General features: G+C 44.6%; 3 protein-coding genes across 3 annotated transcripts; 1 reads left to right on the plus strand and 2 right to left on the minus strand.

The window, feature by feature from the left end:
• The first annotated feature begins 431 nt into the window (after positions 1-431).
• Positions 432-7,142, plus strand: klhl18 (kelch-like family member 18). The gene is made up of 10 exons (XM_026364119.1): positions 432-602; positions 1,232-1,362; positions 1,512-1,652; positions 2,640-2,838; positions 3,493-3,653; positions 3,849-3,985; positions 4,077-4,299; positions 4,385-4,489; positions 4,605-4,716; positions 4,969-7,142. Exons 1-10 carry the CDS (start codon positions 474-476, stop codon positions 5,353-5,355), a joined length of 1,725 nt encoding a protein of 574 aa, XP_026219904.1. The 5' UTR covers positions 432-473; the 3' UTR covers positions 5,356-7,142.
• Positions 7,143-8,178: 1,036 nt separating this feature from the next.
• On the minus strand, positions 8,179-17,819 carry bfsp2 (beaded filament structural protein 2, phakinin). Its single transcript, XM_026361062.1, has 7 exons — positions 14,262-17,819; positions 12,728-12,810; positions 12,141-12,297; positions 11,508-11,669; positions 10,358-10,486; positions 10,025-10,266; positions 8,179-9,387 (listed from the first exon to the last, which is right to left on the minus strand). Exons 1-7 carry the CDS (start codon positions 14,709-14,711, stop codon positions 9,315-9,317), a joined length of 1,296 nt encoding a protein of 431 aa, XP_026216847.1. The 5' UTR covers positions 14,712-17,819; the 3' UTR covers positions 8,179-9,314.
• Positions 17,820-18,552: 733 nt separating this feature from the next.
• On the minus strand, positions 18,553-21,677 carry ccr9a (chemokine (C-C motif) receptor 9a). The gene is made up of 3 exons (XM_026361063.1): positions 21,305-21,677; positions 20,472-20,556; positions 18,553-20,302 (listed from the first exon to the last, which is right to left on the minus strand). The coding sequence occupies exons 2-3, from the start codon at positions 20,511-20,513 to the stop codon at positions 19,223-19,225; spliced, it is 1,122 nt and encodes a 373-aa protein (XP_026216848.1). The 5' UTR covers positions 20,514-20,556; positions 21,305-21,677; the 3' UTR covers positions 18,553-19,222.
• Positions 21,678-22,826: the final 1,149 nt, after the last annotated feature.

Raw genomic sequence — 22,826 nt, forward strand, 5'->3', positions numbered from 1 at the left:
AATTAGCTCCACCTTAACACAATACTTCAATAAAATGCGGCGATCAATGGTGCAGTAAAAAAAAAAAACTCTAATAGAATCTTTTACAGTGCAGTATTTCTATATTTACTCCAGTAAATAATCTGAAAACCTTTTCCCCAAGTTGTTTAGCAGAACTTTATTTTGAAGGCCAAACCGCGGAAGGCATCTTCTCATTGTTAGTCCCAGCAGCTAACAAAGGCGCCATCTATACACTCCACTCACCCTCAGACTGTATGTATGTATGTATGTATGTATGTATGTATGTATGTATGTATGTGTGTGTGTGTTAATATTCAAAATTAGTAATAAATGTATTTGCAGTCTACGGTTTCGTCCTCGAACAGGATCTTAGAACAGGGGTTTTATTGTGAAGGCAGGCCGGATGCCGGCCCCTGGCAGAGGACGGCGGCTCGGAGGGCTCAGTCCGCGCCGCTCCGCCTCTCCTGCCGACGATGGGAGACGTTCTCTGCGAAGAGCTCGAGGATTTGGTTCATTTCTCGGTGCACGACCTGCCGGCTCGAGGCTATGTCGTCATGGAGGAGATCCGACGTCAGGGGAAACTCTGTGACGTCACACTCAAGGTAAAACCTGCCGTCGCTCGAGGCTGAAGTTCTCCTGCTAGCTAACAGCTAACTGTCAGAGGAAGCTAGCTGAGAGCTACCGTGCTAACAACATGCTAACAGGCTAACAGCAGATTAACGCTATAATGAGCTAATACGCGACGTCACGGGCAGGTAGCACGAATACTGTCACTTTAGAAAGCTAACGGGGCTAACCTTTGACCTACTGTTCACCGGATGCTCAGTGGGCTGAAGATGCAGGTTCACTGAAGGTTCAGGTTTACCAGCTGCTCCCGAACGGCCACGGGAAACCTGGAAACTCTTCCAGAAATGTTAGAAAACATTGTGTGGTCGCTGAGCTGTCAGGTGTTTGGATGGAAGCCGGGGGGGTGGGGGGTACACACTTGTTCTTGGATGATTTAACGTTTACACGTGACAGATGTGGTGTCTGACAGCAGGCTTCAACACGCTAATATTTATTTTTTTAATTATCACTGATTGGAACAAATAACGCCATCAGCAAAAACATCCTGTTACCTGCTGCAGGTAAATCCTCTTAATGTGCCCGGACTAACATGTCAGTCTGCAGCTGATAAAATAAATCCTGTGGTACAGGTGAGCCTCTGTACATAAACATTTCCTCTGTGCAGGTTGGGGATCATAAGTTCAGCGCTCACCGGATTGTCCTGGCAGCCTCCATCCCATACTTTCACGCCATGTTCACCAACGACATGGTCGAGTGTAAACAGGACGAGATCCTGATGCAGGGCATGGACCCCAGGTAACTTCAGTCCAGAACCACATACAGATATTCATTTGGCAGACACATTTACCCAAAGTGACTTTCAAGTGACCATATAAGAGCAGTACAGGTACCCACACACCAGTATGACCAGTGTAACCAGTGTGTCTGTCTACCTGTCCCTGCAGCGCTCTGGAGGCTCTGATAAATTTCGCCTACAGTGGCCACGTTGCAATCGATCAGCAGAATGTTCAGTCGCTCCTGATCGGCTCGAGTTTCCTGCAGCTGCAGAATGTTAAAGACGCCTGCTGCTCCTTCCTGCAGGAGAGGTCGGTCACTTTAAGCTTATCGAAATTCTCACAGAGTTTGGCTTATAGCATTAAGAGTTGGCATGAGGATGTGAATGTAACCAGATTCTCAGTCATGTTCAAATCCAGACTTATTCATAAAAGGACAGACAAGAAAACTTTATGACATCGCTTTAGACTTGTGACAGGAAAAAAAAACTGTCTCAAATATTCACATATTGAAAAATTTGGATCTTTCTATTGTGTCACGTGATCATTACTGCTAAGGTCAGGAACAAATAAACTCATCTTCAAAACTTCTTAATTTTTTCATTCACTCAGTTGGAAATAGAGCAGTAGATGGGATCACCCCAAACCCTTTTAGTTAATCTGCTCAGCACAACAACAGAACCTTTACTCTCCAAGTGAGAACACATTACCCGGACTGCTACATGTGTGAACTCACAAAACCGCAGATCAGACCTGATTCTCCAGACATTGTTCGGAGTACATATTCAATTCAATTCAATTTTATTTAATTTATAAAGCACCAAATCACAGCAAAAGTCATCTCAAGACACTTTACAGTGTTTAAGGTTAAAGACCTTACAAATAGAACTGTATACAGAATTATATAGAAAACCCAACAACCCCACTGAACAGCACCAGGAGACAGTGGAGAGGAAAAACTCCCTTTAGAGGAAGAAACCTCCAGCAGAACCAGACTCAGGGTGGGCGGCCGGCCATCTGCCTCAACCGGTTGGGGTGAGTGGAAAGAGGAGAGAGAAAAGAACAGCAGGCAACAAAAAACGACAACAAGCAGAAACACTGGACAGGTTGGTAGGACCAGTAACTGGATTCTGGAGATCTACAGGTCCAAGGAGGAGGGTACCTGCAGAGGAGAACAGAGAGAGGGAGACAGAGAGGAGGAAACACAGCTACAGGAGATAGAGAAAAACAGGAGGCAACAAAAAACAACAACACAAGCACAAATGCAAAATCGGCTATGCTCTTTCTCCTGGTCTTTAGGCTACATCCAAAGAACTGTCTGGGTGTCCGCCAGTTTGCAGAGACCATGATGTGCACGACTCTGTACGACTCAGCCAACAGCTTCCTGCATCAGCACTTTGTGGAGGTTTCATTATCTGAGGAGTTTCTGAGTCTGAGGACGGAGGAGGTGCTGGAGCTGGTCGGCTCTGATGAACTCAACGTTAAAGCAGAGGAACAGGTGAGAGTCCACCCTCAGGTTTCAGGGTGACGACACAGGATCACTAGGAGGTGGTGATTCTCTGTGCTTCCTTCAGGTTCGGAGTCAGTGAAGGAGTTTCAGTCAGTTACCTGGATTCAGGTCACAAAGGTTCCCGTAGACTTCTGAATAAGTCACTTATCACCAAGTGTTTTTTAATTCAGTTTAAGATGTGACTGTCTGTGTCAGTCAACTCCACGACACACGTATAAAAGAAAACAAGTTTCATGAATACAAGCGTTTCCAGTAACCAGGTTTCTGTAGTGCAGCTGAACTCTGACCAGAGAAACCTGGTTACTTAAGTGGATGTAACGCTGTCAGTATGTCGAGGGTAAAATTTTGGAGTATGATTGGCAGGAGGATTGGTGGTAGACCCCAGGTTGGCCCAAAACAGGGGATTTAAGTCATATTGAATTGAAGGGATCAAACATTTCAGTAGCACATTTAGTCTTTATTAGTAGAAAAGGCAGGAACATACCTGTGGAGCCAATCCTGAATGTGACTGACTAATGGAACCAAGTGTGGGTCAGTGTCATGTGTAAAGACTCTGACTTTCAGTCTTCGTTGTTGTCATAAACATTTTTAAACATGTTAAACAGATGTTTGAGGTGTATTGAATGTCTGTTACCCGTCCAGGTGTTTGAGGCGGTGCTGGCCTGGGTTCACCATGACCGGGACAGGAGGGAGTCTCTGCTGCCAGAGCTGCTGTCAAAGATCCGACTTCCTCTGTGTCGACCTCAGTTCCTATCTGACCGGGTCCAGCAGGACGAGCTCATCCGCTGCTGCCATAAATGCAGGTGAGACATCTCACAGGTGGTTTATACTTTGCAGACAGAAAAAAACACGGTGGCTCCTCTGTCACATGTACCTGCAGCAACAGCAGTTTCTTACACTGTATGCATTGTACTGCAATGTACTGCTGTGCACGTGATGTTCCCTCACTCTTTCTTCCCAACTTCATCTCTCTGTGTGAACACTTTTCTGTCTGTCAGAGACCTGGTGGATGAAGCCAAAGATTTCCACCTGATGCCGGAGCGTCGTCCTCACCTTCCCGCCTTTAAAACCAGACAGAGGTGCTGCACATCCATCACAGGACTTATCTACGCCGTGGGAGGACTCAACAGCTCAGGTACGCTTTTCATCTGTCACCTGTCTGAGAGGTTCCTGTAACCTGTGTTCAGGGGGCGGAGCATGGTCACAGTTTTTTTGTTTTTGTCCAGGTGACTCTTTAAATGTGGTGGAAGTGTTTGATCCAATTGGGAACTTCTGGGAGCGCTGTCAGCCAATGAGAACAGCTCGCAGCAGAGTGGGCGTAGCCGTCGTTAACGGGCTGCTCTACGCCATTGGTGGATATGACGGCCAATCACGACTCAACACGGTGGAGGTTTACAACCCAGAGACAGACACCTGGACACAAGTGTCGAGCATGAATAGTCAGCGCAGGTGTGATCAGTACTCATCATTACTTACAAATACTCATCAGTACTCATCAATAAAGAGTTAATAAATAAACTTGTTTTTGTCCTAGTGCGATGGGAACGGTGGTGATTGATGGACACATCTACGTTTGTGGCGGCTACGATGGAAAATCATCTTTGAACTCGGTGGAGAGTTACTCTCCAGAGACCGACAGGTGAGTGGAACCAGCCAGGAGAGGACTGGGACTGGGACCAGGTCTGTCAGTGTTGTGCTGTGGGTAAATCCTCAGAGTAGTAATATTTACAGTCCTTGATGTACCTGTCGTTTAGGTGGACGCTGGTGACAGAGATGAGCGCGAGTCGCAGCGCTGCTGGTGTGACGGTGTTTGATGGACGGGTCTTTGTCTCAGGGGGACACGACGGTCTACAGATCTTCAACACGGTCAGTATGAGCAGAACCAGCTGATCATTGCAATCAGTTGATGGGGGTCTCCATGATACCAGGAAAGCCTGAAGGAGTTTCCTGGCTCCATGTTTGAAATTATTTAAATAAAAACTTTAATTTTAAACCAATATGTTAAATTCATTAATCAGTAAATAAACACTAATAAAACACAAATATTAAATATTATTAATACTATTATACATTATTTATCCATTATCTGTCTGTTCTCACCCCCACACCTCCCTCCAGGTGGAGTACTACAACCACCACACCGACCGCTGGCACCCGGCAGCTGCCATGTTGAACAAGCGCTGTCGTCATGGGGCGGCGTCTCTGGGCAGCCACATGTATGTGGCCGGGGGTTACGACGGCTCGGGCTTCTTGAGCTGGGCCGAGGTGTTCAGCTCGGCATCGGGACAGTGGAGCCTCCTTGTGGCCATGAACACTCGGCGCAGCAGAGTTTCTCTGGTGGCCACATCGGGACGGCTCTACGCCGTGGGGGGGTACGATGGACAGTCCAACCTGAGCTCTGTGGAGATGTACAACCCAGACACTAACCGCTGGACCTTCATGGCCCCCATGGTAAGCCACGAGGGTGGGGTGGGCGTCGGCTGTATCCCCCTGCAGCCCGCCTAAACCAACCAATTGGACGCCAAGGATGCTACTGACAGCTGCACTCTGCAGCGGCATTCACTGAGCTTTAACGGTACGATGGCCGGGCTCAAACCTGCACACTGGCGCCAGGCCTATGGGATTCTGGGTAACGGCTAGCTGCTAGCGTTAGCGTGTGGACTGCTAATTGATTTATATTGATTTAATACTTGATTGATCGACCAGCAGGCAGTCTCCAAACACAGGCAAAGCTGCTGACTGGTAACAGGATGACTACTCTGATTTGTTTTCTGGGACCACTATCACTGGACAGGTTTAGTAAAGAGTATGATAGCCAGACATAGACATAACCCCCCTCCTCCCATGATCACTGAGAATTCAGATACCGTTAATGGTTTTAAAGTTGGTTCCAAACAGGCGGAGCAGGTAGTTTTACAGAGAAACAGAGACTCATATTATTAATCATGAGGAAGGGGGTGAAAGTTAAACCTAAACTGAATTCAGCTGGTTTTGCACCATCAGATCTGAACGATCTAACTGGAATCTGGACAGAGGCACCTCAATAAGTGGTGTTTTAATATTAATGAATTATAAGACGCAAGCTGAAAGACATCACGTCATAAAACATTAATTTAACTTTTAACCAACATTTCAACACTGTGAAACACAAAATTAATAAAAAAATAACTTTTCAAAAAGTTCTTAACATCTTCACTGTTGCTTCAGAGCTTTCAGCTGTGTCTCATGGTCTTCATCAGCAGATGGATTTTCTCTGTTGTCATGTAGACAGGTCAGCAACATGAACTGCGATCTGTTGCTAAAGTACATTAGACTTGTTTGAAAGTGTTTCAATGTTTTCAAGACATGAATATGAAAGCTACGTATGGAATAAATTAATCAGAAGAATTTGTCATAAAATGCTGAATGAAATAGAGATTAATTAAAATTGAATTTATTTTAAGAAAACACTGATTTATTGAGCTGTTCCTCTCGAGCCTCCCTACATCACTGAGTGTCACTCATCTTTATTTTTACTGCGTAATTTATGATTTTCTTTGTTTCCTTTTCTGAAAGTTTGTAGGTTATTAAAGTGGAAATTTTCAGAAGGATGGAGTTTGTGTTCATCGTATTTCGGGAAATAAAAATTTCACATCAGATCAAAAATCAAACTCTGTTCATAAAACACAGGATTTTACAAGTGCTGAATTGACACACCTGTCAAACAAATGTGTTTCACCAGGTGTTTTTGATTTATTTACTTTTGCAGATGTTTGAAACACCTGTACACCCTGGTCCGTAATACCCACAATCTTTTGTGATTTCATTAGTAGTTTAATGATGCGTTCAGTGATCCTCGTCAACCCGTCAGATGACATTTCACATCCACAATGAAAGGCGGGATGCTGCATTCATGTGTAATGACAGCTATTGTAATCGTTTTTTCTGAATGATAATTCCAGAGGGAGGAAGGGGGAGTGTGTTCAGATGTGAGACCTGCCAGTCTGACCTACTTCAGAACCCTGGCCCAGCTCCTGGATGACAACAGGTCGGCTGTGCTGACACGTCGGTATCTGTATTCTACAATTCTTGTGACTAAATGTCTGAAGTGTTTCTGTTTAGATTGATGGTTTTTCTGTATTAGCTCATGTTGTATTTACCAGGTTACTTATATTAACCTTTATATGTGAATGTGGGGTTTCTGAATTTTTTTGTCATTGTACAAACAGTGTTTGTCACATCCCCTGTTTGAAATCAGCTTCATCATGTCCTTTACTACACAAACAGTCTAATCTGACCCAGTGCTGAGCATTAGAGTACCCTAAACCTAACCCTAACCCTAACCCTCATGTCATCCAAACACATTTAATGTAGGTAGCGATATTAGCTGTAGTTTTCAATTAAATTCAGTTCAATTTTAACTATAAAGCACCCAATCCCAACATTACCTCCGGCAGTCTGGCTTCAAGAGTGGTCACTCCACAGAAACGACACTTCTGACTGTTGTGGAATCCCTACTGATGGTAAAAGCTGCAGGTAACTAATCTGTCTTAATTCTATTAGATCTATCTGCAGTCTTTGACACTGTGATCTATCAGATTCTCATGACTGCACTCTCAGACCTGGGTATGCCTGGATCAGCTCTAGCCTGGCTACGGTCATACTTGTCCGGACGAACCTTCAAGGTATCCTGGCAGGGGCGTGTCTCTGACTCTCATAACCTCTCCACTGGTGTACCGCAGGGTTTAGTCTTTGGTCCTCTTCTTTTTTCTATCTATACTTCTTCTCAAGGCTCCATCACTGCTATGCAGATGACACTTCTTGTCCTTTCCGCTGGTTGACTCTACTGTCTCGTCTCGCATCTCTGCCTGTCTCTCTGACATCTCTGCCTCGATGAGAAAAAGACACCTTCAACTTAACATTCCCAAGACTGAACTTCTAGTCTTCCGTGCCAGACCTTCAACACATCAGCATTAACATTGGATCTGCGGTGATTATCCGCGCTAAGATGGCCATAAACCTGGGGGTCATCATTGATGATCAGCTGACCTTCAAGGAACACATTACCACAGTCTCTAGGTCGTGTAGATATGCCCCCCACAATATCAGAAAGATCAGACCCTACATGACGGAGTACACGACCCAACTTATTGTACAGGCGTTGATCTTATCTCGTCTTGACTACTACAATGTACTTCTGATGGGGTTACCGGCATCCACGACCAAACCCCTCCAGATGATCCAAAATGCAGCAGCACGCCTCATTTTCAATCAACCAAAAAGGTCTCATGTCACACCGCTCTTCAGATCTTTGCATTGGCTTCCTGTGGCTGCAAGGATCAAGTTCAAAGCTCTGTCTCTTGCCTACAGAGTGGTCAACTCCACAGCTCCATCTTATCTCAGTTCAATCATTCAGGTCTACATGATAGTGTAGTATTGATATACTGTAGTAACGTGATAGTGTAGTATTGATATACTGTAGTAACGTGATAGTGTAGTATTGATATACTGTAGTAACGTGATAGTGTAGGTAGTGATATACTGTAGTCACGTGATAGTGTAGTAGTAATATACTGTAGTAACGTGATAATGTAGTATTGATATAGTGTAGTAACGTGATAATGTAGTATTGATATAGTGTAGTAACATGATAATGTAGGTAGTGATGTAGGTAGTGATATAGTGTAGTAACGTGATAATGTAGTAGTGATATACTGTAGTAACGTGATAATGTAGTAGTGATATACTGAAGTAACGTGATAATGTAGGTAGTGATATACTGTAGTAACGTGATAATGTAGTATTGATATACTGTAGTAACGTGATAACGTATTGATATACTGTAGTCAGGTGATAGTGTAGTAGTGATATACTGTAGTAACGTGATAATGTAGTATTGATATACTGTAGTAACGTGATAATGTAGTATTGATATTGTCAACAGGAAAACATGTTTGACTTCAGTTTAAAAAAAGAAAAAAAAAAACAGAATTTTCCTTTTACTGTTGTTTTGACTTTTATTCTGTTTACAGCAGAAAAATTGCACGAACTGCACCTTTAACCTGCAGCAGCAACCCACAGCTGTCCATCATTACTGGAGGTCTGGTTCTAGGTTAAGATTGGGATCAGGAGTGACGTCTAATTAGTTTGGTCACACATCACATTCAGTCATTAGACCGGTATTCTTTGGACCTTTATTTAGTATCTGATGATCCTGGTGTCTAATAGTGTAGCAGAATCCAGACTGATCCAGAACCTGAGAACACCTACAGCCTGGACCTGAGGAACAGTTCAGAAACACTTTACGACCTCTTGGTGATTTCTGATCACACCTTCCTGCTACAGGTTCCTCAGAACCATTCACACCTGCACACAGCACCAGCAGAATCCACTTCAACCCCACAGAGTCCATGTTGGTCTGAACAAACACAAAGATCCAGAGACTCTGCTGGGTTTCAGTCTGCTCCTCAGATCCTACACAGGGATCATTGTCCTGGAGGACCTGGAGTGTCAGTAGTAGGAGGATTTCCCTCAGCTTCTAAGTGCAGACCGGAACACCTGGACAGGTAAAGGTAATGACTTTAGTGACAGTAATGCTTTAATACAATTATTATTATTTTTATTGTTGTTATTATTATTAGTAGTAGTGGTGGTAATAGTCTACTATTATTAGTATTAGTCTTGTTTCCTCCTCTTTGTCTCCCTCTCTCTGTTCTCCTCTGCAGGTATCCTCCTCCTTGGAGCTGTATATCTCCAGAGTCCAGTTGGTCCTACCAACCTGTCCAGTGTTTCTGCTGCTTGTTGTTTCTCTCCTCTTTCCACTCACCCCAACTGGTCGAGGCAGATGACCGCCCACCCTGAGCCTGGTTCTGCTGGAGGTTTCTTCCTCTAAAGGAGTTTTTCCTCTCCACTGTCTCCTGATGCTGCTCAGTGGGTTTGTTGGTTTTCTATATAATTCTGTATACAGTTATATTTTGTAAGGTCTTAAACCTTAAACACTGTAAAGAGCCTTCAGATGACTTCTTTTGGAATTTGGTGCTTTATAAATAAAATTTAACTGAATTGAAATAGTAGAAGTAGTATTGCTGATGTCTGTGTTGTCATTGTTGCTGGTGTTGTTGGTGTTGCTGCTGTTAGTGTTGCTGCTGCTGTTACTGTTGTTGGTGTTGTCTGTGTTGAAGTTATGGTGACTCACAGTGTCTCGGTCGGTTGAAAGCGGCTCTCCTCTCCATCCAGGATGCCGTGGTACATTCCGATCTCCTGCTCCAGATGCTGCTTGTTGCTTAGCAACGTGTCGTAGTCACGTCGTTGTTGCTCAATCTCTCCGTGGACATCAGCCAGTTCGGCCTCCAGTTTGCCCACCACTGAGCCCAGGTTCTGCAGCTCCATGTCGTGCCAATGGCGCGCATCACTCAGCGAGTTCTCCAGACCTCGTTTCTGTGGGAACACAGGTTGAGTTGGTGATGTGTCTCTGAGAGTAGCTTATGATCGTCTTATTGATTAGGTTATCGATTTACATCTGTCTCACCAGTGCTCTAATGGACTCGGTCTCTGCTTGCAGACTCTGGATCTTACAGCCGGTCTCGTTACACTCGGCCTTCAGCGCCTCCACCTGCTCCTCCTCGGGACTCATCCTTTTGGTCACACATTGCGCCTCCTGCAGCAACACACACGTCAAACACAGATTCTGAGGACATTTCCAGAATGAATAAATAAATAAATGATCTCTATGAAAAAAATAAACTGTTGACAGTTCTTTGGAAATGGAGAGCAGCTACAAATTACAGCGTTTACACAGTGGACCACTTGGTGGATCACATACCACCAGATTAGGAGATACTGAATCCAGTTCTAACTTAGACCTGGACTCCTGAATCTTCACAGAAAACAAATCCCTAATTAAATCATATCCTTCCTCTTCTGTGTTGTCTTCTGCCTTCGTCCCTTTGAGACTCTGTAACTTCTTTGTTTATTCACTGACACGTGAGACTCAGAACGTCGTCTAATTAAAGTTTTTGTTTTCAGCATCTTTGACGTCGTTGTCAGTCTGATTTGATTTTTCCCTGTCATCACATCCTGCTCTCACTGCGTCACAGTCTTACAACAGCTGAGATATGTTCTCAGCTTTAATGTCTCTGTCAGAACTCATGTTATTGTTAGCTCAGCCTCAGCTATACGGTGTTCACCTTCAGGTAACGTTCAGAGGTTTCTGAACTGATTCACTGAGAGATGAAGATCATTTTTCCCCAGTGAGGAGCAGAATCAGGGAAAAGTAGGGAACGAGGTGAAGGTCCTGCTGAGCGTGTAAGGTCTCTCTTCTAGTTACCAGTCTCCTGATTGTCTTGTTTCCATTTTACCCAATGTGGATTTGGATGTGTCGAGTCTGTTTGCTGTTGGATTTTGCCAGGACCTTATGTCTGGCTCCAGCTGAACAGCGACTGGGTTTACTGCGCCGTGTCCCTGTCTCCTGCTTAGTGTTTCCTGACAGACCGACGTGAAAATATTAAAAATTGTTCTACTAGAAAAAACTGAACCTGCTTTTTGCAGCTGGATAATTTTTTTTATCCGGTTTGTTAGAAGAGTCTATGAGGATTCTGAAAAACCTGATTGTCAAAAAACCTGAGCTCTGTGACTGGTAACACAGAACCTGGACCTGAATCCCGGTGAGACGTCCTCACCTTACACTCCAGGTAGCTGTCGGTCTCAGCTCGGTTCCGCTCCATCAGCTTCTCCCAGTGGCTCCTGATGTAGGCCAGGATCTGGTCCAGACTGGTTTCTATAGGGGCATCAGGTTCATCCACATCACGTTCTGCCATCTGACTGTACAGGACTCGAACGTCCTGGAGGGACAGGAAGCAACAGATTTCACTGATTATACTGACGATTAATAAAATGATGAATGAACAACCTGTTAAACTATAATTTCAAGATAAAAATGATCCCACGATTCTTCTATTTTATATTTAACAATTCAGTGTTTTTCAGTGTAAAATAGAATTAGAAAATTAATTTTAACCTTATTTTTGTTGTTTCAGTTTTTGAAATGTTAATTTTTAATTTGAATTGTTCAATTTATAAATTAACAATTAAGAGCTTTTGTTCATTTCCAGTTATCACTTCGTTTCAAAATAAAATTAATTATTAATTAATTGATTGAAATGAATGATTTGAAGAATGGTCTTTGTGAATTTATTTTAAAAGATCTAAATTTCAATGTCATGTAATTACATCTGTAAATGTTCGTAAATGATTCCAGACCAGACCCCTTCACCAGGTCTGTAAAACCTCCATTAGTCAAACAGTGGCGGGACCTGCTCGTGGCTGCGCTCCAGGTTGCGCAGTTCAGATCTCATGTTCTCCATCTGCTCCTCCAGCTCGGCCTTCGTCAGGTTGGCGTCGTCGATGACTTTGTACAGAGAGGTGATCTCCTCCTCCACCGCCTTCCTGAACGGCTGCTCGTTCTCATACCTGCAGGACGAAGGTACGGGTTACTAAACCTCTGCTGCAGCTTGAGGTTTAATCTCGACCAGGTGCTGCTCACACGCTTCTCTGCACATAAAAGCTGAAAAACCTGCATTTTACCGCCTCACTTTGAATTTCTGCCTGGTGTCTCCTGCTGGAAGCTTCTTTACACTCTTAGTTTCAATGTTTGCTCTTTTTCTAGAAGTGATTCTGTTGCTTGATAATTACAAACAAGGTCCAATTCCCGCTGTTCTGTTTTATGTGAAGTGGTTCTGAACCACAGCTCCTCAGATCATCAGAAAATCAAACACAGCAAACATGGATTAATGTTTCGGTGTCCTTGAACGCACCGGCGGGTCTACGGCACAAAGTGACACCAAATTCAGAACCGAGCTGTGAGTTCAGGTTAAACCCAGTCTCACGTTTGACCTCTGACCTGTCCTTGAAGTCCTCCGCGCTGGCCTGGACGTTCTCGGTCTGCAGCATCAGGCGAGCGTTGTCCAGGATGGCTTCACTGACCTGCAGAAAACACAGGAAAACAGAGAGCTGATAGTGGCTCCAGCCGGCAGGGGGCAGCACACACAACACACACACACACACACACACAAATATTGATTACTGAGTTGTACTTGTATCTTTTACTTCAACTGCAGAGTAGAAATACTCCGTTACAGGTAACAGTACTATCATTACAGTATTAGTTATGTGTATGATATTATTATTATTATTATTGATGTGACCATGTGTTGATCACAGGTATCTATGTAGTAACTATCTAGTATGTAAAGTAATAGAGTACATAGTACACAGAAGTATTATGAAATAAAAGCATCTGTGAAAAATACAAGTATCTCAAAATTGTACTGAAGTACAGTAGTTGAATACTAGTACTACTTCAGATCCCAGTTCAGACTCCAGGTCTCTGAGGACCGACGCACACTACTGTACATGTGGTTCCACAGTCCGACACCAGAGACCAGAGACACCTGCAGATGAACAGCAGGAACTCATGGTCAGTGTTGTTGCACCAACAGTTGTTGCACCAACTGTTGGTGCAACAACTGTTGGTGCAACAGTTCAGGTTTCCAGGAAACACGAGTTTCTGCTGTTCAGTCACACGTGTCGTTCATGTCCTCAGGAATGAAAAGATCCAGAACATCGGTTCACACGTTGATCAAAGGTCCGGTTCAGTTCTCTGTGGACTGGACTCTGGTCGGGATCCTCAAGAGAGAAGATGTATCACTCTGTTGGATTTTCTGGAACCACAGAAACAGGCTTAATGAGAATAACCGACGGTGTTCATGGATGGAGGGAAGTCATCCGACCGTGTGATTATTGTCTGTTAACAAACAGACTGTTGGTAACCATGGTAACACACGTCACCACAGGAGGTCCTTGGTCTGAACAGGAGCTCAACACGTACTGATGGTTCAACTCTGTAAATTCAGACTGTAACGGTTCAACAACACATCACAGTGGACACGGACTTTTCAGACTTTTCCAATGAGTGATTTGACTTTTAAATGTGAGGATCTGCCAGGTCGCTGCAGTGAGAGCAGACCACAGCAGGGCTCTTCCTGTAGATCTGAATCCCCCTCCACATGTGGTCCTGGATGGGCTTCGTGTCTGATCGGTGGCTCAGCCTCCACGATCAGGACTCACTTCTCTGCACAGTAAATAGTCACTGCTGCACCTTTATGAGCACATTTACCCTGATCCTCGTCAGAGCTTCGTCCAGCTGGTCTGACCCAGACCTTGGGGCTCAGTTTTTTGTCTAAGGACACTCAGACACATGACCGGAGGAGCCAGAAATTAAACCACAAGTAGTGGACAACCGATCTACCTCCTGATCCACAGCCACCCCGGTAAAAACAAACATGGAGAACAACAGCAGAGACCGGTTCAGCTGAGTCCAGGACGTTTCACGTGTGTTGGACATTTCTGAAGAAGCGTCCTACACCTGTCCTCACCTGTCTGTAGACGTCCTCCCACTCCCTCCTGAGCGGCCCCCAGGCCCCGGCGCTGGACGCCTTGCGGTCCAAACAGAGTCGAATCTGCTCCTCCAGCTGCTGGTTCAGCTGTTCTAGGGCCCTCACTTTGTCTCTGTACTCCATCAGGCAGCTGTTCAGTCCGGCCGCCGCCGCCGCTCCATGTCCCGCCGCCCGTTCTCCAGTCCGGGGCAGAACGGGGGCCACGCTGCTCCTCATCCCTTGCAGGAACACGCTGCTGATGCCCAGAGCCCGCCGGGACACTCGTGTCCCCAGGCTGGAGGCGCCCCCCACCGGCTGCGCAGAGCCCACGAAGACGCCACGGGGGGCGGTGGTGCCGGCCGAACCCATCCTCCCACAGGAGGAGGTGGTGGCCGTGCGCTCAGAGGGCGGCTGTCCCAGGAAGGATGAGCGGCGTCGGGGCAGAGGCATGACGTTCGGCAGCTCCCGGTGTCAAACCGCTCGGAGCCGCCCGGACCCGGGATTTATGGGAGCTCGGAGTTCTGGAAACATGGCGGCTTTTGTTCAGGAGGTGTTTTTGCTGCTGCAGAGAGCAAAGCTTTGTTCTGGGGAAACACAGGGTGTGAATCCAGCTGTGTCAGCAGTGATGGGGGGGTCAGGAAGAGTCCTGAAGCACATTGTTAACCACAGGGGCGGTCATAGGACCCAGGCCCACGAACACACACACACACGCTTGTCTGTCTGGACTTGTCAAGACCATCCCTAAACTCACTGACCAGCCTTAGACCCCCCCCCCCCCAGTTCATCCTACTCTCTCTTATTTGAGACTCTGGTCTTGGTCTTTGCTGCCTCAAGTCGGGCATCACAGAGACACAGCAGCTGGACTCTGTTTGAACTGGGTCCTGACTGGTCCCCCTCTCTCTGGACAGTCCGAGTCCTTTCCAAATCGTTTCTAGATAAACCTGTTTGTACACACACAAAAATCCAGAACCGCATCGGTGACTCAGCTGCCGTTTGTTCAGTTTCCAGTGAAGTTGTATTAGATGAATCCAGAACAACAGACGTCACCATGACAACAGACGATTCACTGAGAGCGTTGGTGGAAATCCCTCAAGTCTCCGTCCTCAGAGTTACTGTCAGAACCTCGGTTAATCTCAGCAGGAAGTGGTTAACGTCGAGCAGCAGGTGAAACTTTCTCAGCACCTCTGAGAGATTCTGTCGGATCTGAACCCTGAAGGTTTCTCACCACAGTGTGTTTCTGTAAAACTGCAGAACAACAACAGAACCTGCTGATGGAGTCAAAGTAACCTCAGTAAAACTCAACATGGGTTAAAGTCCTGATCCAAACTGGGCCGTTGTTGTTCCCCTGAATAAGAATCTGCTGCTGCTGTTTTAGTTTGTTTCATGTTGGTAACAGATTCAATCTCCGTGAGTTTCTGAACTATGAAAACCAGCTGTTTTACTTTCATCACTTAACATCACTGAAAAAAACCTGACAGTTCATGTGGACTTTTTAGTCTCAGACATCCTTGTTGAACTTCCTGTTTACGAGTTTCAGCTGAAACCAGATCATCTCCATTTTCCTCTGAAAGCCCAAAAACCTCCTAAACTGTTGTGGCAGTGGTGGAAAGTAACTAAGTACATTTACTCAAGTACTTTATTTAAAGGTCGTCTCCAGTTGAACATGGATGTTTAAAATGTCTCAGCTTTGAATAATCAACAAGGTTCAACTGGTTAAAGTCCTTCAAAGGTCTTAATCTGTGAATGTTGATCCGAACCAGAACCAGGTTTCTCCTCTTTCACCGTGACGCCGTACCTCACCCTGCAGATCTCACGTCTTTAAACTGATTATCACACTGAGCTTCCACACTTGGTGCAGGTTTTAAGTTCTGTCCAAACAATTTAATGTTGTCTCATCAGACCACAAGTCTTCACTCTGAAACATCATCACAGACCTAGAACTCAGAACCAGCTGGAAGCTCTGATCCCATCAGAACAGACATTACCGTGTTCTTTTTTCAAAACCAACATGGGCAGCAGCAGCTCGTACTTTTCATAAACAGAGAAATTTGTGCTGGCAAATTAAAAGTCAAACCAACCCTGATTTCAGGTGAGATCCGGGATGGAGTGGCTCGGACAACGCAGACTATAGAGCCCACGTAGGAAGACTAAAGCTGTAGGTGTCTCCTGGTTGTGGCGTCATCAGTCGCAGATGTAGGTCACACAATTTTGTGCACCGGATGTTCTGACAGCAGCAGAGACTGAGCCAGACTGGCACTGACCCGGACCAATTAGGTCCAAGAAAGTGTCACTAACAAATCCCACTCATTACTGAGAAGTCACAGAGTCGTTAAGTGTGTGCTGGACTTTGTTCAGTTTGGTCAGTTGGTTGGTTGTAGGAAGAGTCCACAGTCCGGACCAGTCCACAGTTATAGAGACCACTGCGCTGCTGTGAACACAAGTTTTAGAAATGGTTTTATACTTTTGTCCTCATCTGAGCCTCATCAAAGCACATTGCTGTGTAGGTCTGCAGAGAGCTCCCCGGACCGACCCTGACACATGTACTGTGGGAATTGTGGGATTGTATGTCCACAGATCTGTGTCTTTCTAAACTATGTCCCATCAGCTCAGGTTTGGAAACGGGAGTTTCAGTTTCATGTGTGTGTGTCTGAACACTTTCAGAGTGACTGTATCTGACCAATAAGTGTTGATGTATTTTCTGATCATGAGGATAAATTCACAAACAGCTCAACTGTTTCTAAAATCAATTGAAACAAGAAGAAATCAGTCGTTATTTAGTTTGACTTTATTTAGCACTAAACACTATGTTATGATTACTTTATACTACTACCTTAATGTTACTATAGGATTTTCTTGTTGGGTATTTTAGACTCCGGGTCTCCACCTGTCTGACAGAACCCCTGGTTGTCCTCCTGCCCTCAGGTAACCTGACCAGGTTTTTTCTGATGTGCCTTTGACTGAATTTCAGTAAATACCCAGTAACTCAGCTGGATTATACTGTAGTAGCTCTCTGTTTTGTTGTTGCAGTATCGTCATCTCTTCCTGAATTTCACTTCCCTTTTTGTCACATTTTGTTTGTCAGTGTCAGTTGTTCTCATCATCTCATGACCTGGAGAAAATATCAAACCACAGACAGACGACAACACTGATATAAAGTCAACTTCTTCTTTTTTGTCTGATGCCAAAAAGAATCAGATTCTATCTAAGTACGTTTTCAAGAGTTTAACAGAGGTGTCACGTTTCTTTCCTCCCACTGTGTGGACCCACATCACGAACACTTTCTGCCGCCTGATCTGATCATAGCAGCCACAGTCAAAGCACGTGTCAGTGAACTGAAGCGCGTGATTGAAATGACCCCCGTGTGGCTCTTGTACCATGAAATCAGGTCCTTTGTTGCTTTCTTCATTTTCAGGTCTTTGTCCATCTGCCCTGTGAAGCAGCGCCCAGTCTGTTTTAAAGGATTTGAGCAGATAAAATAACACTTGATAACCTCCTGCAGGCGGTTCTGTATGTGTGTCGACCTGTCATCGGCCTGAAACAGTGCCGCAGTACTTTACTGCAGTAAAGGTATTAATCACTTGGATGTTACGAATGATTTTAATGTACAGAGGTACTAATCTCTAATGGACGATCATTTTAGAGGTTCGTACAAATATTCTAAACTAGATTATTTTTTATAGTAAATAGTAGTATTTTTTCTGTTTGTGTGTCACTAGTTTAATCAGTCTCCTTTTATCTTTTGTTTATTCATATTTATGCAGAAATAAGAGAAGATTCTGAGGGGTTCACAAACATTCAAGGACCACTGTTCATTAAAGTAGTAAATATAATGAAGAAACATTTAAAGTATAAAAATAAGAAGTACTCAGTACTAGAAAGGGACTCATTGAAGTAAAATGTCCCCTGTGACAAATATTCAGTTACATATTAGATCATTTTTACTGATGCTTTCATGATAAAACCACAGTTTCCACTTGTAGTTACATTTAGTCATTTAGCAGACGCCTTTATCTAAAGTGAGGCACAAGACAAAAGCAGAGTAAACGTAACGACTTTGACCTCCTGCAGTAGAAGTACGTAAACCTAACTGTAGAAATAGTAGAACCTAATCTACTGGTAGATATGTTAAGAAGTGATTCTTTGTCATTTTGTGCTTCCAGTTACTTTCACAGAACCAAGTGCGTGAGTGAAAACATAAACAGGATGAGAGGAGGAAGGATGTGAAGAAAGGAGTGTGACTGTCTTTGATCAACTTCCTCCTGTTTTTCACGCTCAAACTCACAAACTCTGCTGCTGTTTAACACATTTTTTAATATTTATCACATCGTTTAACACTTAAAAGAAACAAGTTTGGCCTGAGAAATACAGACGACACACGTTTAAATACAGAAAAACTATGTACAAACATAAATGTCCATGTTTGCATTGTGTTGCCTCTGTTAACATCTGGCAACAGATGAATTGGGATGAACAGATGAAACAAACAGAACAGGAGACACACGGCATTGGCTCAGGTTAAGGCTTATCATTACTTCTTTCATGACCTGACAACAGCAGCTAAAAATCTCAGTTTGTGGCCAGAACAGCTTTACATTCATTGTACAGGCAAGTCCTGAGAAAGTCCTGGAAAAGACCTGAGAAAGTCCTGGAAAAGTCATAGAAATGTTCTGGAAAGAGGTGATACATTCAGGCCCCAGGTTTTTGATTCCAGTTTTACTGTGTTGTTTCTAATCTGTCTGAGTTCTGGTGACAAATCTCTAAAATGCAGCAGCAGACACGTCAAATGTTTCCAAACTTTAAAGCAGCTTAAAGCTAAACTGGAGTGAAACTTAAATGTCCAACAGGTCCTGTCAGGATTGTGTCTAACCTGGATCGAGTGATGAAAGCAGAGAGTTGCGTCACTCGTCTGTGGACATTGCAGCAGCTGCAGCACAAACAGGAAGTTGCAGGTGCGCGTGTCTCTACAGTGACAGGGCCTGCGACGTTTCACTGTCTGACATCACCGAAACTCTGGTGGAGCTCAGCGGACTCCTGCTCTTACTGTTCTGAGGCTTGCTGGTCGATGGCAGACAGCGGCAGCGGCAGCACTGTAGCAGCTGTACGAGGTCTTTGCGGAAGCGCACACCTACAAATACGTACAGGAATGGGTTGAGGCAGGCGTGCATGTAGGCCAGACTCTTCAGCACCTGCTCTACCATGTCAAAGCGCTTCAGATCCTCGCAGTTTGTCATGGTCAACTTAGTGGCCTGCACCGCCTCCATCACCAGCACGCCGTTGTAGGGCAGCTGTGACAAGACGAAGGCCGCCACCACTGCCAGGATGACGCGCATGGCCTTGTGCTTCTGGAAGTTTCGGGTCTTCAGCAGGGTGGCAATAATGATGCTGTAACAGAAGGCCATGATGATGAAGGGCAGGCAGAAGCCCATGCTCACCTGCAGCGACAGCACAAGGATCTTGGTGCGGTTGCCCATGTGAGATGGGAACACCATTGTGCAGTACAACTGTGATTCCACGTTTTTGGTGTTGGAGAAGATGAGGTCGGGTGTGGCGAGCAGCAGGGCCAGCAGCCAAACCCCCACACACACCAGCCTGCTGCAACGGCGACGTGCTGGCTTGGAGTTCTGCGCCTTGGTGGTCTGCACGATGACAAAGTAGCGGTCAACGCTGATGCAGGTGAGCAGCAGCATGCTGCTGAACAGGTTCACCTTGTAGAGGGCCGAGTTCACCTTACAGAGGCCGGAGCCGAAGGACCAGCCGTTCCTCGCCTCGGCGGCCCACAGCGGCAGTGTGACCAGGAAAAGCAGGTCAGCCACTGCGAGGTTCAGCAGATACACATCTGTCATGGTCTTCAGTCTGCGCCGGATGTTCAGGTAGATCCAGACCACTGCCATGTTCCCAGCTCCACCCACCAGGGTGATGATCCAGTAGAGCGGAGGCTCGTACAATGCCCTGAAGTTCCGCACGGACAACCGGTCACACATGTAACTCTCATATTCATCAAACTCGTCAATGGTGGGAGTGAAGCTCGTGGAGAAGGAGTCCTGACAGGAAGAGACGACACACCTGAGCACACGTGCAGTTCCAGGTTTCTACTATTAAGTCACACGCGAAACCTCGTTACTGCAACATGTTTTTAATCAAAAGATGAAGTACGAAAATGAGCAGACGAGGTTTATCAGTAACTAATAATCAATATTCTTTATTTGTTACCTCGGTGGTGGACACAGTCATGATGTCATCCATGGAAGTCATGTGATCAAATTCTTGTTGATGATGATGATGTCATTCAGTGACCCTAAAAAAAAAAAATCCGGTTTAGGTTCTTACATTCACATCCTTCCTTAACTCCTTCATTCCTAACTCCTCCTCTCTTAACCCCTCCCTCACGTCCTAACCCCTCCTCCTGCACATGCTGTATATAAGTATATTTTTACCATATCTTTACTATACAAGTATAACATATATTATATAGTATACTTTTACTCAAGTAAAAGTATTTATTGGTACTGTACTGTATAGTATTTTTACCCTGTGGTTTATTACTTTTACTTTCTTGCATCAGTAGTACTGCCGGTATATATACTACTTAATAATAGCAGACAGGATAAATCCGTGGTGAAAGATGCACTCGGACAGGTTACTAAAGTGAAAGACCTCATAGCACAAATACTTACTAATAATAATAAATACTAATACTAATTAATCTTACATAAGTAAAAGTACTTAAGTCTTTTCAGCAAAAATGTAGTACAAAGATAATAAGTACAAATCTTACAGAATTCTGTCAGACAGAATGATATTTGTAGTAGCAGTATATGTAGTATTTCACAGCTCTGATAAATAAAGTCAGTAAAAGCAGCGTCAGCATTAAAACACATACATTAATCAGTAAAAGTCAAATCAGTGCTGAGTCACTTCGACATTATTTAACATTATTTGTGTGTTTTTGTCTCGAACACGTTTTTAATACAACTGTTAAATATGTGAACTAATGAGAAGCTGCAGACAGACAGAAGCAGACAGACAGACAGGTGTGGACTTACAGCAAGTTGTCTCCTCATCTATGTTTGTGGCGCCTCACAGTTTGAGGCTTGTTTTTACTCCGTGGCCGTTAAACCACAGTGACGCAAAGAGACGCCACGTGTCAAAGCAGAAGTTGCAGACAGGAGGAGGAGCTCGAACAGCAGCTTCTCTTATGTAACACCTGAGACCTTCACTTCTCCTTTAATTTGAAAAACAGATCCTCAAGAAAACCATTCATTTGAAAATGCTTTAATGAACAACTGGAGCTTCAGGACATGAATGTGAAGAGATTAACGTGTTTCCATATTCACATATTTACAGCTGGACCACAGTTTGGGGGGTTTCCTAAAATGGCTTTTTATCAAGAACCTGGTGAAAGCCCCTTAAATTCAGCCATGTGGATCCTGTGTCATCATTTCAACAAAACTCCTGAATGCTGTACCCCTATGGGGGGGTGGGGGTGGGGATCATTACCTCCTTTATCCTGTGATGAAACCTTTCTGTCCTGATTGGAGGGGGCTCTTCCAGAACACGGTGGGGTGGGGATCCCTGAGTTTGATGAGGATTAAAATAGTGTGAATCCGGAGCTGTGACCATCATAGTTCTGGACCGGCAGAGCTCTCATCCCATCAACTGAGGGAATATTTTGGAAGAACGGTTCCATCCCTGCAGGGACCTGGAGAACATTGCAGTGCAGGACTGAAGCCAGAACACGTTCTTATCTGGTGTTTTGATGATGCTGTTGGAGGGAGTCAGCTCATCACCACGACGAAGCAGCCGCGTTCCCTGCCCATTGTTTTCAGCTTCTGCTTTCATGACGTCTGCACAGAGCCACCTGAAGAACAGCTTCCAAAAGCCGCTCCAGAACATTAACAATACTGATCTACAGTTGTGAAAGAGATAAGAGGACCCTGGGATCTTAGTGGATTGTCTGTGCTTACGAAGGAGTTTTTAAAAGTGAAAATTGTTGTGTAGAAACACAGTCCAACGTGTCGTGCTGTTACTCACGCTCTCATTTCCTCAGGTCTTACTTCCAGGACATTTGACAAACTTTCCCTCCATCACCAGATATTCCAAATAAATTCATGTTGAAGTTTTCAGATTGGTCTGCACTGCTGTTTATTGGGCAGAGTAGCTTTTTATCAGAACTGGGGACAGACTAGTGACGTCATGTGATAGCAGCTCACTTATGATCCTGTAGGAGTGGCACTAACAACGCTAGTAGCTGCAGCAGCAATTCTAGTAGTATCTGGATCATTTACATCTGGAGACATTAGTTTCAGTGGTGACGCCAATCAACCTGTGTTTTGTTTCCCTCGACTGTGTCTGACAGGTTCACAAGTACAGTGTGTCCCCAGTTTAAAACCACAGTGGAAACATTCGGTCTTTGATTAGACAGTTCAACCACTCACATAGAGACTCTGAGACGAGAAGCCTTCGGTGCACAAGTACTAGTATCAGAGGGACTGGTACCAGTAGTATTGGTATCAGTAGTAATAGTAATCATTTTATTTTTAATGGAACATTTCAGAAAAGACCATG

The sequence above is a fragment of the Anabas testudineus genome, chromosome 17 (genome assembly GCF_900324465.2).
Source record: "Anabas testudineus chromosome 17, fAnaTes1.2, whole genome shotgun sequence".
In the NCBI taxonomy this organism is placed as follows: domain Eukaryota; kingdom Metazoa; phylum Chordata; class Actinopteri; order Anabantiformes; family Anabantidae; genus Anabas; species Anabas testudineus.